General features: G+C 45.5%; 1 protein-coding gene across 1 annotated transcript in view; it reads right to left on the bottom strand.

Moving 5' to 3' along the window:
- The window catches only part of ANK1 (ankyrin 1), a 110,484-nt gene extending 92,820 nt beyond the window's left edge, over positions 1-17,664 (bottom strand). Inside the window, 1 exon segment of the mRNA XM_042472067.1 lies at positions 17,476-17,664. Within this exon segment, the coding sequence (XP_042328001.1) occupies positions 17,476-17,601 (126 nt within the window). The 5' untranslated portion in view covers positions 17,602-17,664.
- Between the last annotated feature and the right edge of the window lie 6 nt (positions 17,665-17,670).

Genomic DNA, 17,670 nt, shown 5'->3' with positions numbered 1-17,670 from the left:
TCCTTTCTCTCTAGCTTGTGTTTATGCTCTCACTCATTGCTTCCCATCCTGTCTGGTTCTGGGGGGGGGGGGGGGGGGGAGAGCAAAGGAATCTGCTTGCTGGAACAAAGAAGAGATCTGGGCAAACAGATGCCAACCATGCAGCTCACTCTGCCTTCCTCCTGTACATCTGGAGGCACGGCTATGGTTTTACCTTGCAGCTGCTGGCCCTTGTTGTAGCAGATAAGGAGGAGGCAGGCCCAGGTCACAATGACTGCCAACAAACACATGGAGTGATACTACAAGAGAGATTTCGTTGTTGCTCCTGCTGCACCAAATGCGTGCCCAGCCTCCACTTGCGCCACTTTTCACTGCAGTGCTCAGCTCCTTGAACAGGAGCCCATGCCATTACCTGGATGCAAGCCCAAGTACGCACAACACAACTGACATACAAATACTCACACACGCAGCCTGCACAAATCTACAAAAGCTCACTTGCAATGCCTTTAAAGTGCTTCCTTACTCCAGCTTGCACTATCTTCCTCTCCTGCCTTATCTACCCCACATATTTATTCTCTTCTTTGGCTCCATCCCTACACTGTTTTCCAGCTCCCTAATAAAAACCCAAGGCTGCAGTGTTCCCAGTTTCCCTGGTTTAACACACGCATGCATCTGAAACGGCCCCGTTCTTTATTTTTACTCTCCCCGTGGATATTTATGGCTCTTGCTACAGCATTTTGGCCACTCATCATTTTTTCCACCCATTTTTAAAAACTTCTTGCAAGCCACCAAAACAGGACATTAGAGTCGGAGGATCTATAACCTATTTATGCAACATAAAAAGGGGAGAAAAGGAGGGGAGAGAAATCTAGCAGCATCTTTTAAACTTTTATATTTTAGCACAAGCTGTTGTAGGCATCAATCCACTTCCTCAGATACGGAAGAAAACAACTTGCCACTCAAATAATCACAACTAGATCGCACCTGTTGAAAAGCTGTCTGCAGGGCTCAGCCTAGAATATTCCTTAGTCTCTATAGAAATATACCCCAAAGGAGTAAAAAAATACAGGAGGCTGGGTTGATCTAGATATCAAAAAGCATTTTCAAGCAGCGTTCGTTGTCCGCCAGGAACAGGTCTTTTGTATAACTAGTGGCCCTTGCTCACTCAAGACCAAAGTATTTTGGATGATAACCAAGATCCTTCATAGTATATTTACTGTTATGGGGATTTCCATTAAACTCCCAAAGGAAAAAGGAGTCTGGGGAGGTGGGGCAGAGGATAGCGTAGTTCCTGCTAACCCAAAAAATTTGGGAGGTTTCAACCCTGTAAGGTTTGGCTCCTCTACAACTCCCAGAACTGCCAAGCCACTGTGTAACATGCAAAAGCATCTATGCAGCATGCAGAAAATGATAGGTTCATTCCTCAGCAACCTCAAAGCATCTTAGTCACTGAACCAAAAACTTGAATGAGCTCCTGTCAGTCAGAGATGATCACAGTGTTTCCCAGACTTTGGTCCTCCAGATGTTTTGGACTTCAGTTCCCAGCATTCCTGACTGCTGGCCAAGCTGAACAGGGCTTCTGGGAGTTGAAATCCAAAACAAGTGGGAAGCCAAAGTTTGGGAACGACTGTTTGATGCTGTGCTTCTGCATCAAAGCAAAAAAGAAGCCATAGTCCAAGAAGCAATCCTGCAATAACAGACTCAGCCACCATTTCAGCCAAAGGGTGGGGGATTCTGGGAATAGCAGTCCAAAACAAATAACTTTTCCAAGCCCTGAACTACAAGCAGAGCGCACAGCGTTCCCAAAGATTGGTGACATACTTTGGCAATTAAAGCATATTAGCAGAATTCAAAAGCAGCGTCTAATTTTAGCACTCCATGAAGATGACTCAAGCTTAGCCCTTCTCTGGGTCTCCCTGGACTTTGCAGAAGAAGCCCTCAAGACGCAAGCCATCCTCAAGTCAGAGATTTGTTTGAAGTCGATCCATTAACTGATTAAATCTAAATAAATTTGCTGGTGAGGGAGGCGGAGAAGCCTCAATAGGAACAGAGTGTCATCAATGTGACATATTAAATACTCAGTTTCTACTGTGGGCTCCACATTCATTTGCCAGTAATCTTTCTTCCAACGCCCCTTTAAGGTAGGACAGACAGTATTGCAGACATGCTACTAGGATGAAACATGGGAAAGCATTTGGGTTTGGCAGTCGCCCGTGGGGTGTTCCCTGGCCAAAATAGCATAAGAAGGGCAAGGATGAGACTGGCAACCAGACTTCTTGGCTTGGCTACCAAAAACAGCACCCTCCCAAAAGTCTGTGCATGCTTGAACGCTCATGAACATCTTAGTGCAAAACCCTTTCAAAACTATGGAGAAGTCATAGATCCTATCATCCTTCTGGGGTGACATTTCACTCCAGCGCCAGAAGCAAAGGGATGTCAAACAGGCCAGCTAGGGGATTCTGGGAACTACAGTGCAAATAAATACTTTCCCCAGGTCCAAAACACACTGCAGAATTCATCCATCTTCAGAGTGCTTAAACTGCTCTGGTTCAATGCTCGGCAATTCTAGGAACTGTCGCTTTGCAATTTATTTACTTACTTCCAGGATTCATATCCCGCCTTTCTCCAAAATTGGATTCAAGATGGATAAGACATTAAGCTTTCTCTGTCAGAGAGCTCCGGTGCCACAATAAACTACAGTTCCCAGGATTCCCATGGCAGTTAAAATGGTCTCACTGGATTATTTCTACAATGTGTTTTGGACCCCAAGCTCTGTGCCACTGCCATTCAGTTCTATGGAGACATGATAAAGAAAGAAGCAATTATTTTTCCTCCTTTTCAAAGAATTATCCAATGCATCCGCATCCCAACCGCCATAGATATCAATGGAAGATGTGCCTTCTCTGGAAGAGAAAGGGACGGCTATGTAATCATCTGCCTACAGTTTCTCTTGATACTTCCAGCAGAGCTTTCATGCAGGGAATACAGCATGTGCCAGCATGAAATACATGGAAATTCCTGGCATGCAAGTCCCACATATATATAAACCATCAACAGGCCCTCTTCCTGCATACGCATGGCACCCTGAACATTACGATTGCAGGCACCACTGCCAATAAATAATACAATGCAGCTGCAGTCTAGAAAAACACACACCTCTTGCTCCATCTGAGAGTCCCTCTGTTATAAGGAACGGTTTGGGATGGAGGAGACAGAGGTGACATTTATTAAGGCTTTTTGCAGGGATGCCGGATGGGACGGGTTGGGCTGCATTGCTGCTTTGCAGGGCTGTTAAATTATTCAGGTAGCGATGGGCTCCGGCTGCCAGAGAGCCTGAGAGAAGAAGGTGAATGAGTCAGTTTCAAGACATTTCGCTTCCGTCAAGCCTTGCACAGCCCTGAAAGCAGGAGCAGGGTTGGGGAGGCCTGCATGGAGGACCCCAAAGTGGTCTCTGCATTGTCCAAAGGGGGTGAAATCAATAGGATTTATTGTCCGGCTACTACTGCTGCATATTGAGGAAGAAAACACTAGGAAAGGCTGCAGCAGTTTGCTTTTGCCTGAGATAACTGGGCTCCAAAACACAGAGTTTGAGATGGCCTCAACTGCCCCGGCTCAGTGCTAGGGAATCCTGGGAATTGTAGTTTGCTATAGCATGAGAGCTCTCTGGCAGAGAAGGCTCAGTGTCGCACAAAACTACAGTTCTCAGAATTCCCTAGCTTGAACCAGGGCAGTTCAAGTGGTCTCAAACTGGATTATTTCTGCAGTGTGTTTTGGATCTGGGAGAGCCAGCATGGCATAGTGGTTTGAGCAGTGGACTATGACTCTAGAAACCAGGGTTTGGTTCCCCACTGAGCCATAGAAACCCACTGGGAGATTTAGGGCAAGTCACACTCTCTCAGCCTCAGAGGAAGGCAATGGCAAAACTCCACTGAACAAACCTTGCCGAGAAAACCCCAGGATAGGGTCGCCATGAGTTGGAAATGACTTGAAGGCACTCTACTACTACTACTACTACTGGGAATGGTAAGACTCCAACCCTCTGCCCTTTCCTCATCCCTCCACTGAATTAATTCAGTGCCAACTACCTTTGTACTTTGAACTCAGGTTGCATCTACACTGTAGAAATAATGCAGTTTTACACCACTTTTAAATGCTGTAGAAGAAACCTGCCATGAAAACCCTATGATAGGGTTGCCTTAGGGTCAACATATGTCAAAAATGACTTGGAGGCAAACAACAACAACAACGCTCCATCCTATGGTATCCTGGGATTTGTAACTTTACAATCTTTAGTCTTCACTGCCAAAGAGTGCTGGTGCCACACAAAACTACAAATCCCGGGATTCTGTAGGATAGAGCCATCATGGCATGGCATAGCCACTTTGTATCCCTATGCCAGGAGGAAGGAGGGATATCAATAAATAGAATAATGGCTGTTAAAGGGGCTTTGAGCAGCATTATTTCTACAGTGATGAACCCCAAGATTTTGAGCAATCCCCAAATCCTTTAGTTTACAACAGCGTCTGCTCATAAGAATGCATCACTCCTGAAATACTCCGTTTTTCCTCCAGATACTCTGAATTTTGCACTGAAGGAAGCAGAGGATCCCAAGAGTTGGTGACAAGGAATGCCTAATTAAACAGTCTTTGGGATATAATCCCATAAAGCCCTGCTCTGCTCCATCACTGTTCACAGTCTCTAAGGGATCCTTGGCTGCCTTCCCATGGAGCTCCAGAGTGTTAAGTTTCAACACAAGCAAAGAAGTTGTCTCTGGACTTAATGCAATCACTCAGAATAAGAACAGGGACTGCCAACTGATTTAAGGATTTTTTAATGGATTCATTGGTAAAAAATATTTGATTTATCCACAGGTTCAAGTTAAATTTTATGCATGCACTCAGATTTTTTTTAATGCACTGTGTGAGTTGCGGTATAGTTGCTGGCTCCAGTGTATTTTGGTATATGCATGTATGTATAAAAAATATTATATATGGAAAGCCAAGATAATATCCTGTGTGTGTGTGTGTGTGTATGCTTGGATATATGTTCTTGAGAAAGAGTAGACTTGTTGTCAAGCTATAACCCCCCTTTTCTGCAAGCTCAGGACCATGGACAGATCTCTCAAAAGCTGCCTTGTCCTGCAATGTGTCAGATAAATCCATCATGACAAATGCCTAACAGTCTGCCCTAACGCTTGGAAAAGCTGCCTCTTTTTCTGTATTACAGATCCCATGTTGTCGGGGGGATTGTGAAAGTTGCAGTCCAAAAAAGTAGCTTTTCCAAACTCTGATTCTGACCATGGCAATCTTTGCAAGTTATACTGCTCCTCCCCCCTTTTTAAAAAGAAATGCATTGTGAATGTCCTTTTTACAGTCTTTTAAAGTCTGCCTAGCCACCTCCTCATCTGTCCAGCATGAAGTTTTTTAGCAGCCATAAGCATTTGGAGGACGGTGAAGGATGGCTGGAGAAAGGCTTTTGCAGCAACATGTCTGCAGTAAGTGGTACAATAAACTCTGAGCTTGTAGCAGTCGTTGTATTCATGCTTTGAAGGGAAAGCCACTTAAAACACTATTTTCTCTCTTATTCCATTTTTATTTTATTACAATGACACACCAGAATCAAAGTAGCCTCTGAGCGTGTGTCACAACCTTCCAGCTCCGTCGGTTAAAAATGACCCTTGCAGATAAATCAACCAAGGTTTTTGCGATTAACCTTCCAGTTCAACCCCGCAGCCTTACTTGAAAGTAAATCATACTGATTCCAGCTGAATTTATTTCCATGACATCCATTCAGGATTAGGGAGAAGTGGAGGCTTTAATATCTGCATTCAGATCACATCTTTTGGCATCAGCAAAAGTGTCAAGAAATGGAAGCCATTGTATTTTTAGGACCAGATGCAAAATAAGGGTCTCCTCCGGCTATTATAAACTTACACATAATCTGTGATTTAAAAATAAAAGTTCTATGTTTTGCTGATGTTGCATCTGTGGCATCCAACTCACAAATGTTGGATGACTATTAATGACACGCCAGTAAATACATCAATGGCTCCATCTGAGCATCATCTGTGAACCAAAATACAACCAAGTTGGCTTCTATGATTCTCAGTGCCACCACAACTTTGGCCATTTGCGCATGGATCCTGTGTTCAGACCAGTTCTCCCTGGCCACAAAAGTATGTTCTATCAGATATGCAAACCTAGGCAAATAAAATAATCTAACAGGCCCATCCTTGCTGCTTAGCATGCATCTGTATACTCCCCCAGCACACTCAAACTTATATCCCTGTTGGGGATTTATGCGCATATCGATTCCCACCTCAGCCATGGAAACTCGCTGGGTGACCATGGGTGAGTCACACCTTCTCAGCCTCTGAAAAACCCATCATAGGTTCAATTTAGGGTCACCATAAGTCAGAATTGACTTGAAGGCACACAGCAACAAGTACAACTTAGACGCACGTAAGTCCCATTTAGGACAGGGCTCAGAGGGCTATATACTTGCCCTTTCTCTCCATCATCGATCTTCCCATCACTGGTCAAGCCCCAGAAGAGACTCCTGCTGCTGTTGTTTATCAGTGGAGAAAGGGATAGACAATTCAGTCCATGAAAACCCAGCTCCTCTAAGCTTCAAGGGGAAGGAAAAGGTGGTTGCACTCCATTTGCAACCCAGTAGTTCCAGACCAGCCCCAGCTCAAAATGCCATTGTGCCAGTCTTTTTTAATCAGCTGTTTGCAGTAGGGTTCCTTAGAAACTCCAGAAGACTTCATGCCTGTGCACTCCCTTACCTGCTGCCAGCATCACATTCCCTTGGAAGGTCCCAGTTGTGGCCTGTGACGTTGGGCCATATGAGTGCCTTCCCAAGAAATGGTGATGGCAGATAACAGGGTATGCAGCAGCAGCATGAACACCTGCCCATTGCTGCGCCAGTCCAAGAGCAGAAATGGGTCTGAACCATGGGTGAGATACCTTTGGTTGGCCTGTGGCATTCTGCCCATGGGCCTTTAGACTTCCCTAAGTCATCTGCCATCATTTTCTGTGCGGACGTGACCCTGGGAAGTGTACCTTCGTGAGTTTACATGTCAGAGTCCGAAACGGCAAGGAAGAGAAGAGAGAGAACCCTGTGACTCTAAAACACTCAGCAAATTAAGAGCGCCATGTATAAATAGCAGCATTGCTTAAGAATGGGTTTTCCTGCATCTGTTTGAATGCCAAATTAAGCATTTAGCCAACCACTTTTCAGTTCCTTTTTCTTCTTTTCTTTTTTTAGTGAGCTCATTTCCAGCCAATAAAAACAGATGCACAGTCTCTCATGTCTAAATGGTATTAATCTGTACCTTTTAACATCAGTATCAGGGAAAACAGGGAAACCTGTTTCAACTGAGTCCTGGGTTCAGGTCACAGGGCTGGGAAAGACTCCACACACAACAAGACCAGAGAACAACTGTCAGTCGGTGCTGACACTATGGAGCCAGAGGAATCCAAGTCCTCTTTTCCTCCTGCCTTCTACCTTGCCAAGCATCATTGCCTTATCTAGGGAGTCATGTCTCCTTGTGATATGCCCAAACTACAACAGTCTCAGTTGAGTCATCTTGGCTTCTAGAAGGAGTTTGGGCTTGATATGTTCCAGGACTCACTTGTTTGTCTTTTTGGTCATCCATGGTATCCTCAGCACTCTTCTCCGGCACCACATTTTATGTGTGCTTTGCTTTAACCTATGCCTTGAGTCCCATACTGGGAGAAAGGAAGGGTACAAATTGAATAAATAAATAGGATGCCAATTTTTTTAGGTGCTTTATTGTATATATACACACCTTCCATGCAATGGTGAAGAAGGTGGTGTGGCAAAATCTGGGGCAGGGCATGGACCTACTCATCCCATGTACACAATGCATACCCAGAGGCATGCATCAAGAGGGCAAGAATTGCATGGGCACAGACTGTCTGTTTTGGGGTTTTTCTTTGGCTACACTTCTTTAAACAAAGAGTACAAATATCACACCAACTTAACTTCAAAGCTTGACCAAAAAAGAAAAGACAACCTTGCTTTTTAATGGCAGTGCATGGGCAGAGCAAACTCGTCATGCAAATTACTCAGCTGCAAAATACAAATGGAGGCACTGGCCAGGGAGCATGAAAATGTTGCTGATTCGTCTGGAAATTCTGTTTCTCCCGCATTTTCCCTGACTCTTGGGAACTGCTGTCTGCCGCCTTAATGGCTTTTGCTACCTTTCTCTCAAATCCCTCAGATCGCCTTGCACACCAGATGCCTGCCTATAAGCGCATGGACGATGGGCTCCCAGCCCAGATGACCACAGCAGCCAGGTGCCTGCCCCAGCTGCTGTCAAGGTGGACGGTCTGGAGGGAGGCTAGAGAAAAGAAAAATGCAGCACCGCACTTAACTCAATGGACTATGGGCAGTGCCTCTGAAAGTATATCAAAGGAGGAGGCATGAGAAATACTGGGAAATTTGTGCTCATAAAGTAGCACTAGTAGACAATGCAATAGCCATAGTGTGTCAAATGCTACAGCCCTCTGCATACAGTGGACTACAACTCCCAACATCTCCAGCCTGTTGGTTAACTGGCCATTGCTGCCAACTGGAGTTGTAGTCCAGCACCTCTGCAGGATGCCAGGTTGAGAAGGGCTGCCAAATTCCCATTGAACTTAAGCTGTTGACTTTCACCACTGTAGCCTATGGAGCACTGCCTGGCAGAAGGAGTTCCTTCCCAGCAACAGCTATCCAATAGCTAGCTTGGTTTTACATTGGAGACACTGGGAACAGAACACAGGACCTTCTTCATACAACATACAAACAAAGCAAAGCTTGCAAATGTTGTTCCCAGAAAGTCAGGGGTTTCTGGGAGCTGTGGTAACCAAAAAAAGTAACTTTTCCAAGCTCTGCTCAGGCTTGCACCCATCTCCCCTTTCATCTTTGTGCATTGTGATCCATCTTGGTATTTGTATAGAACACTTGTATGTATACACACACATAGCATAGACAGACAAGAGATGGAGACAAAGCTACAAAGACAAGCACTAGGCTCCTCTTTGCATGAAAGTCTTAGTCCAGGGCTGGACATGTTTTATTCTGGAGGAGACACACTGGGGGAGTTCACAATAGGAAAATTTGTAATCCAAAAGAAGTACTATTATCAAGCTCAGCACACAGACTTTTATCACTGAGCAATGGTCCTTTTCGAAAGAGATAAGACAGACTCGCACAGAGTCGTGATGGCTGTATATGACCTCCTGTATCAGAAGTGGCATGCCTCTCTGCCTACCAGTTGCTAGAAAACATGAGAAAGAGGGTGCAGTTTGCCTTCATGTCTTGCCTGTGATGTTTCCATGGGTATTTGTTGCCCATAGCGGAAAATAGGATGATGGGTTTAGGTCTGACCGTCTTAAACTCTCATCCGTCTCCCAGTTCTTCCTGTCACTCCAGGTGCCTGGCATCTCTCCATCCCTTGGGCATGGGACCCTGGCAGCATTCAGATTTGGGTACTAACCAAGACCACACCAACTCTTTGAAAAGGAGATAGTGGAGAAAGATCAGAATGCAGTTCATTGCAACTGACCACATCTCTTTGCCAAGGAGAACCCACTGCCAAAGACTGATCTTGGCTTATTCCACTTTCCTGGGAATCTACCTAAAATAACCTTTTCCAGAAATACCTCTGGGTTCAAATCTGCTTGGAAGAATGCATTCTATTCCAGGAAAACCATGGGTCTCCAAGGTCTGCCTCACCTTCAGGATGCCCTCCGAGAAGGTGGGCATGTCGTCTCATTTTACCATCACTGGACATCTCCAGCTGCTCATCATTTGAATAAAGCTCCCAGATCACAATGCTTTATCAACAGTGCCAAGAACTGTAAATGGGCCTCATTGAGATAGCTGCTGAGACTTGCAAGAACCCATGGCATGGGTTTAATTCCTACAAACAGGGGTGGGAACCTCACACGCTGCCTCCAGATGGGTTGCAGCCCATTCTCTGAAAAAGCCTTTGGCCTCTTTAGGAGCTATTTTGGGGAGAACTCTAGATTTGTGGCAACTTTTGGATACCATTCCAGTGGTGGCTGGACTCTTCTATGTCAATGGGGCCATGAATCCAACCCATATTTTGGTCTCCAAACTATAGTCTGAATCCACAGTAAGTTCAATACCTTACTAAAGAGTAAAATCCAAAGTTGATTCAGCACCAGAATGACATGGGAATGTTCACTGTCACTGGCAATCCATCACTGTGCTGCTTTTACAGCTTTGGATCATGGTGAAGTCGAAAGCTATCATGGCCGGCATCCATAGTTTTTTGTGGGTTTGTCGGGCTATTGTGGCCATGTTCTAGAAGAGTTTATTCCAAGAAGAAACTCTTCTAGAATATGGCCACATAGCCCGAAAAACCCACAAAAAACTTTGGATCATGGCTTGATGCTCTGAAAGAGACTACATTTTGTATAATGTGTTTTTCTAAAAAGAAATTGCTGTTTTAATTGGATTATTTTTTAAGTGTTGTTTTAACGTGTGTGTGTACACACACACACATACATACTTGGGTCCCAACTTGGGAGAAAGGTGGGATAAAAATAAAACAAACAAACAGACAGACAGATAGATAGATAATAATACATCTTCGCCTTCACATTCTTTACTCCTCTGTGCAGTCAAGGCTGGTCCATCTGACCACAAATACCCACGTTCATAATTTGTAATGTCTGAAGGGAGAAGGAAAAGATCTAGTCTCATTACCAAAGTGTTCTTTGCCTGGGAAGTGATTGCCTGTGTTCCACTTTGTTGTGATAGTTGTGTGTTTTCAAGTCATTTCATCATGCATTACAGAGTCTTTTTGGAGTGTGTGACTTGGCCGAAGTCACCCAGTTGACTTCCATGGCCGAGCAGGGAATCAGACCCTGATCTCCAAAATCCTAGTCCTGCACTGAAACCACTATACCATGCTGGCTTGTTTCTACATACAAACCTAATTTTGCTCAGCTGTCTGCATCTCAGCCAAAGAGCAGCAAATTTCAGCAAATTCCAGCACAAGATCCCATCTCCTTGAGGAGGCAAGAACCATCACAAGAATTGTGATGCCTCTGTAATATAATACCAGACGCCTTTAAATCAGCACTGATCCCCCTGAAAAAAGCAGACTGCCTGCCCTTGGAGCCTACAGACAGAAGCAAAGATACTCCTCTCTCATCCTTATCCAGTTCACTTTAACTGCCCTGCCTCAATGCTAGGGGAGTCTGGGAGCTGTAGTTCTGTGAAACATTGAGCCACGTCTGTCACAGAGCTCTGGTGCCACAATAAACTACAATTCCCAGGATTCCCTAGCACTGGATTACTTCTGCAGCGTGTTTTGGCCCTCTCTCAAGTCTGTTCTAGCCAGTGTGGTGTTGTTTGAATGTCTGGTTTGAGCACTGGACTATAGCTCTGTAGACTAGGGTTCAAATCCCTGCTCAGCCATTAAACCCATTAGGTGACCTTTGGCAAGTCACACTCTCTCAGCCTCAGAGGATGGCAAATGGCCAACCCCTCTTGAAGAAACTTGCAAAGAAAACCCTATGATAGGATCATCTTAGGGTCGCCATAAATTGGGAATGACGTGAAGGCACACAACAACAACAACAAGTCTGTCCCCAGCCTCCAGCTGCAAAGCCAAAGCAAAAAGTATCCATCAAGATTGCTAAGACAAATGAACCCTCTTATGCCTTGATGTTAAAAAGGACTCCAAAACCCATCTGTCTGGTGGGGACAGAGACCAAACTCACTACGTTGTTCCTTTTCCGCATCACTGACTGGTGCACATCCCTATCAGAAACTGACCGGACATGAATTGGAGCAACATTAATTCAACAATTGAGCATTTGGGGGGATTAAGAGCTGGGGATTTTCATAGACATCCATTATTTGCTCACTCCTCACCAAGAAGGCAATTGGCTGCTTATGCAACGCAAAAAGAAAAGCCAGCTGTTTTCATGACTGCTCCCAAAAAACACAAGTCCCAGTTGTACAACTGCAGTAAAAAGAAAACAGCGACCTCAAATATATTGATTTTACCTATATATCATCAGCCAAAGGAGCAACATCTCCTTTCTCACATATGAAGAAAGGGGAAAGAGACCCAAGAAATAAGTTGGTCAGCTATGATTGATCCAAGACCTGGGATGCCCAGTTTGCAGCTCCCATAAGCTGCCACTTTTATTAAAGTTCCTGGCCTGCTACACATTTACCAACGATGTTTTAAAGCCCAGGCAAGTGAATAATAGTAACATGCATGGAGCCATGTATAACTGGACAGTGCTACAAATGGTCACCAAACTACAAGTCTCAGGATAGGACTGTGAGATTTGCGTATTCTAAACAGACCTTAACAACAACTATGACAGAGCCAAAGCAAATAAAGTGGCATCAAACTGTTATAACTGTGCAATGTAAACACACACCCTTCATAGGAAGAACAGCAAGATAATGAAGAGAGAACATTAGGGCTACTTGAGTAAATGGCAAGACTTGCCCAGGTATGTTTGTGCTACAAAGGCATGTGCGGAAACCTGGATGCATACCCCTTTTGCAGTAGATATTCATATTATATTTGGTATTAAACTTCTAACAGAACTTCAGGTTTATGCCAGCATAATGAAACCAGAAGGTTACCTAGGCCCTGAATACCAAAAACGGCAACGAGATAGTATAAATTTAGATCCACACTCCTACATTACGTATGTTAGTATTGAAACCTAACCAAAGCTGACTCAGGTGTTCCAGCACAGAAAACAAGCTAGGAAATGAATAAAACCATAGCCACTGTATATTGCCTTCCTCTCCAAAATTAGCCTTCTGAACATATTAACTAGGCCTCTGTATACTATCTAGAGCATCTTTTTGCACGTATGTGTGTATGTGTGTGTGTGTGTGTGTGTGTGAACAGTGCAAATACACTGCAGAAATAATCCAGTTTGAGACCGCTTGAACTGTCCTGGCTCAATGCTGAGCAATTCTGGGAACTGTAGTTTTGTGAGATATCTAGCCTTTTCTGTCGGAGAGCCCTGGTGCCACAATAAACTACGATTCCCAGGATTCCCAAGCACTGAGCCAGGAGAGTTAAAACGGTCTCAAACTGGATTATTTCTGCAATGTGTTTTTGACCCAGGTCCAGGAATTCAGAAAGACCCTCAGCTGCGCCAGAGATGGACCCTTTGCCATTCGGGAGAGTAGACTTTAGGTTTTCAGGATCAATTTTGTGGTACTCCACTAGAACCTCCAAACCCACCAAATGGATCCAAGTGCAAAAAGCAGCAGCACAAGATGCTGAGCAGAGAATTGCAAAAAATAAGGTTAGTCCATGTTGGGCTGAGCAACGCATTTCCAGCACTTGAACTGCAGCGTTCATGCACATATCCTCCAGTGCTCTGCCCCATGCGCACACAAGCCTCTTTATTCCAGCAGCCTAATTTAGGACCATGGAAAGAAAAACCCTAACATTTTGATGCTGTTGTTTTTTTAAAACCACTGGGAGTCGGGAAGCTTGCTGATCTCCTGCAAACCACGATGAGATTCAAAGGTAGATTCCAGGGTACCTACAGTTTGCCGCCATTCATCGATCCAATTTTAACGTGTTACGCTGCGTTTGATTACAAGAGATGGTTTCATAAAACACTGCGGCAGAGGAATGAGGAAAATGGATTTTGGCCTCTAGAGAGGTTGAGGCACACAATGCCGGGTTGTTTAAAAAGAGCGGTGCAAAACCGAATAAGGACAGCTTTGACTTTTGCACCCTTCTTTTTGAATTACCTGCTATATATATTTGATCTTTCACAATATAAAACCATTTGCTTGTGTCCGAACAGCCTCTGTTTGGTGATGGAAGTTCACTCTCTGATGGACCACTGTGTTATTCCTGGATGGCAAAGACTATAGCAGTCCCTTCCAATTCTATGATCCTTTCTCCCAAAGTGCCACTTGAGGCTGCAGAGATCAAATGTCAAGCATAAATCAGAATAAAGCATGACGAACACAGTCCCTCCGGAGCAACCTTCCTCTAGTTGGCATCTTCCAAACATGCTGGACTATAATTCCCATCATCCATGACAGCATGCTATTTAGGATGATGGGAGGTATAGTTCAGCACATCTGGAAGATGCCAGGTTGCAGAATGCTGCTGTGGGGTCCAGAGACTGAGGTCCAAAACCCACTGCAGAAATAATCCAGTTTGAGACCACTTTCACTGCCCTGGCTCAATGGAGTCTGGAAATTGTTGTTCTGTGACACATTGAGCCACCTCTGTCAGAAAGAACTCTGGTGCCACAATAAACTACAATTCCCAGGATTCCCTAGCACTGAGCCAAGGCAGTTAAAGCAATCCCAAACTGGATTATTTCCGCAACGTGTTTTGGACCTCACTCCTATCGTGGATGTTATGTTCCAAGCAAAGATTAAATCGTGTAGCTGCAGAGATCTTCTCAGAGGATACTAGCATTTAATCCATTTACTTGCATGCCTGACTACACACACCTCTGCAAGCCATTTGTGGCAAATGGAGAGAAGCAGCTAAATTCCGTGGGAATGCTTTGGGAAATGCTTATTCACCAAGTTGCGCTTCTGACTCATCGCAGGTGACCATGCAACTCAGTGCATGCGATGCAGCTTCAACACAGGTGTCATTTTCATAGACTACAACCAAACCCCTGCTTCACCAAGGATCTTTAAAGTACTGTATCTCTGGCATATTTCCATCTCAAACAGCTTCCTCTGAAAGGGCAAAACCAGGTTGGTCCATTCACCAAAAAAATCAGTGGTTTCAAATAATCCCTTTACAATAGTCTATAAAGTGCCACATGCAAACTTCCACAAAAGCACTGAACTCTTCCTCCATCTGGATCATCAAAGGAAGAGAGAAAAATAAGTTGACATAAGACTAACAACGTTCATGACTTCAAAATCCTTTCTCCAAAAATCAGGCATTCCCCTCCTATCTTCCATCCTGAAAGAAGAGTTCTGCCTAACACAAATGCTTACACATTGCAAGGGCCGAGCAAAAACAACAACTGGGGGGTCATGCAACAAGTCACACAACCTCATGCGCGCATGGATATGGGGCGTATTCCATGGAGAAGCCCTGTGGAAATGAACAAGAACAACTCTTTTTCATATTTTGCACTTCATTTCTCTCTCTCAAACACACACAACAATGTATAGCTCCAGCTCCACACACAGCTGCAAGGAATGAAAGTCTGATCAAGATGCCTTACACCTGATAAAGGTCACAAAAGGGTTTTGTTACAAGTCAAGTCTTTGAAGATACTAAGGAGGGAACAATACATGGTGCCTTTGTTTTCCAAACTAGAGATGCTGGGGACTGAGCTCTCCTTCCATGGAAAGGAAAACGTCCCAGTCAAAGGCCATGGCAAACCCCCTCTGAACACACCTTGCCAAGAAAAACCAGGACAGGGTTGTCTTAGGGTTGCCATAAGTTGGGAACACCTTGAAGGCACACAACAACAGATGGGCCCATGCATGGCCCATGCCTTGGGTCTTGTGTGTACCCCCAAATCCTGGTTGACTTTTAGCACCCCATGGATATCATAGGGGCTTTCTCATAGGCAAAAGATATCCAAGAGGCAATTCGCCCCTATTTTCCTCTGAAATAAGAGCCCAGCACACAAAGCAGAATGCCAGCAAAAGCTGTCTCTTGGAGAAAGCTGTCTCTGGTTGTTGGAGTTGTGTGCCTTCAATCCGTTCCCGACTTATGGTGACCCAAAGGCAAGCCTATCCTGGGGTTTTCTTGGCAGGATTTCTTCAGAGGAGGTTTGCCATTGCCCTCCCCTGAGGCTGAGAGAGTGTGACTTGCACAAGGTCTCCCATTGGGTTTCATGACCAAGCCAGGAATCGAACCCTGGTCTCCAGAGTCCTAGTCCAAAACCCATCCACTACTGCCATGCTGGGTCTCTCATCTCCAGCCATTTCCCCTCCTCTAGAAAAGGACTAACAGCTGGGAGCAATTGGGGGCTGCAACCTGACACATCTGGGGGACACTTTGGCCAAGCTGCATCTGGAGGTCATGCCAGCTTTGGCTCATGTCCATGGCTATATATCCCTGGCTGGAGGGAGGGTTATGGCGAGTTATAGTCCTCCCAGCCAATTCAAAAAGTCTGTTCTCAAAGCTCTTGGCCAGAATCAACTGAGGTCCAACACACTGGAAAAATAGTTTGAGACTGCTTTAACTGCCCTGGCTCAGTGCTAAGGAATCCTGGGAATTGTAGTTTATTGTAGCACTAGTGCTCCCCAACAGAAAAGGCTCAATGTCTCACAAAACTACAGTTCCCAGAATGGCCGAGCATTGAGCCAGAGTCGTTAAAGTGGTTTCAAACTGGATTATTTCTACAGTGTGTTTGGGAGCTGAAGGACTGATAGCAAAGGAAGGAAGGAAAAGCTAGGATGGTTGGACTCTCTGGACCACTGCCCCAAGGCTTCTCCTGTGTCCAAGGGCCATGTCTTGAAGTGTTTTCAGCAGGTGTCCTCCTCCAAGCTCCCATCCTCTGACTGGTTTCCAACAGAAGGATGCAGAGCCCCAAAATGAAAGATACAGGGAGAGCGGCAACAGCAGCACAGGGCCTTCTTTCACTGGGAAGAGGCTCCTGGTTTCCAAACCTGGATTACTTCCAGCCATTGGACCCAAACCAGTCCTAATGTAGGGACCGCAAGTGACCCAAGGAGTGTCCAAAGACACCCACAGTCTCTCGGCTGGTGTCCTACCTGAAGTGACCTCAAGCGCCAGCATCCAGCTCCCCATCTTCAGAGGCTCCTAAGGCACAGGAGTCTCCCAGGGAAGGTGGCCTTGGTGACAAATGCTGAGGAGCCCCCAACAGAAGATGGGGTGGGAAAGAGAAGTCTCCAAGAGTTCAGAAGATGTTCTTTCTGAAGAGCAGGCAATGGAAGTCAGAGGGGGAGAAGGTTGGGGGAGAGGTCCCAAGGGTTTGAGAGATGCGTCTTTCTTTATTACTGAAAACAAGCCATTTGGGGCTAGTGTCCAAACACAAAGAAAGGCCATCCCCAGAGCACTTGGAGACTTCTCTCTCCAGAAAGACCATCCTTGCCAGAGTATTTTGAGGCTTCACTTAGGAAGCCCATCTTCCCAGCACTTGAGGAGGTCTATTCCAAGGATGACCATCTCCCCAGAAAGACCATCATCTCTAGAGCCCTTGGAGAGGTCTCTCCCCAGGAAAACCACCATCGTCCAGGGCAGCTGGAGAGGTCCCTCCCCAAGAAGTCCATCTCCAGAGCCCTTGGAGGCTTCTCTCCCCAGAAGGACCATCTCCAAAGCACCTGAAGCCTCCTCTGGCCCCTTTGCACCTCCCTCTGGATCCCGACCATGCCAAGCCAAGCGCAAAGGAGGAGGAACCCAAGAGCCAGCCCAGGAGGGACCCCTGGTCCAGGCCTTGCCTTCCCTCCATCTCCATCCTTCCTTCTTTCCTTGCCTGCCTTCCCTGATCTGCGCACCTTTTTCTTGCGGTCCCGGGAGCGGTTCCTCCTCTTTCGGTTGGACTCTTCCTTCTCCTTCTGCTCCTGCAAGGCCTGCGCCTCGATGTCCTTGATCTTCTTCAGCTGCTTGGCCGCCTGAGCCATGATCGCCCCCGAGGAGGAAGAGGAAGAGGAAGAGGAAGGGAAGGAAGGAGGAGATGGGGAAGGAGGAGA

The sequence above is a fragment of the Sceloporus undulatus genome, chromosome 6, assembly GCF_019175285.1.
Source record: "Sceloporus undulatus isolate JIND9_A2432 ecotype Alabama chromosome 6, SceUnd_v1.1, whole genome shotgun sequence".
Lineage (NCBI taxonomy): Eukaryota > Metazoa > Chordata > Lepidosauria > Squamata > Phrynosomatidae > Sceloporus > Sceloporus undulatus.
Note: the sequence above shows the minus strand (reverse complement) of the source record. Positions and strands in the feature narration are given on the sequence as shown.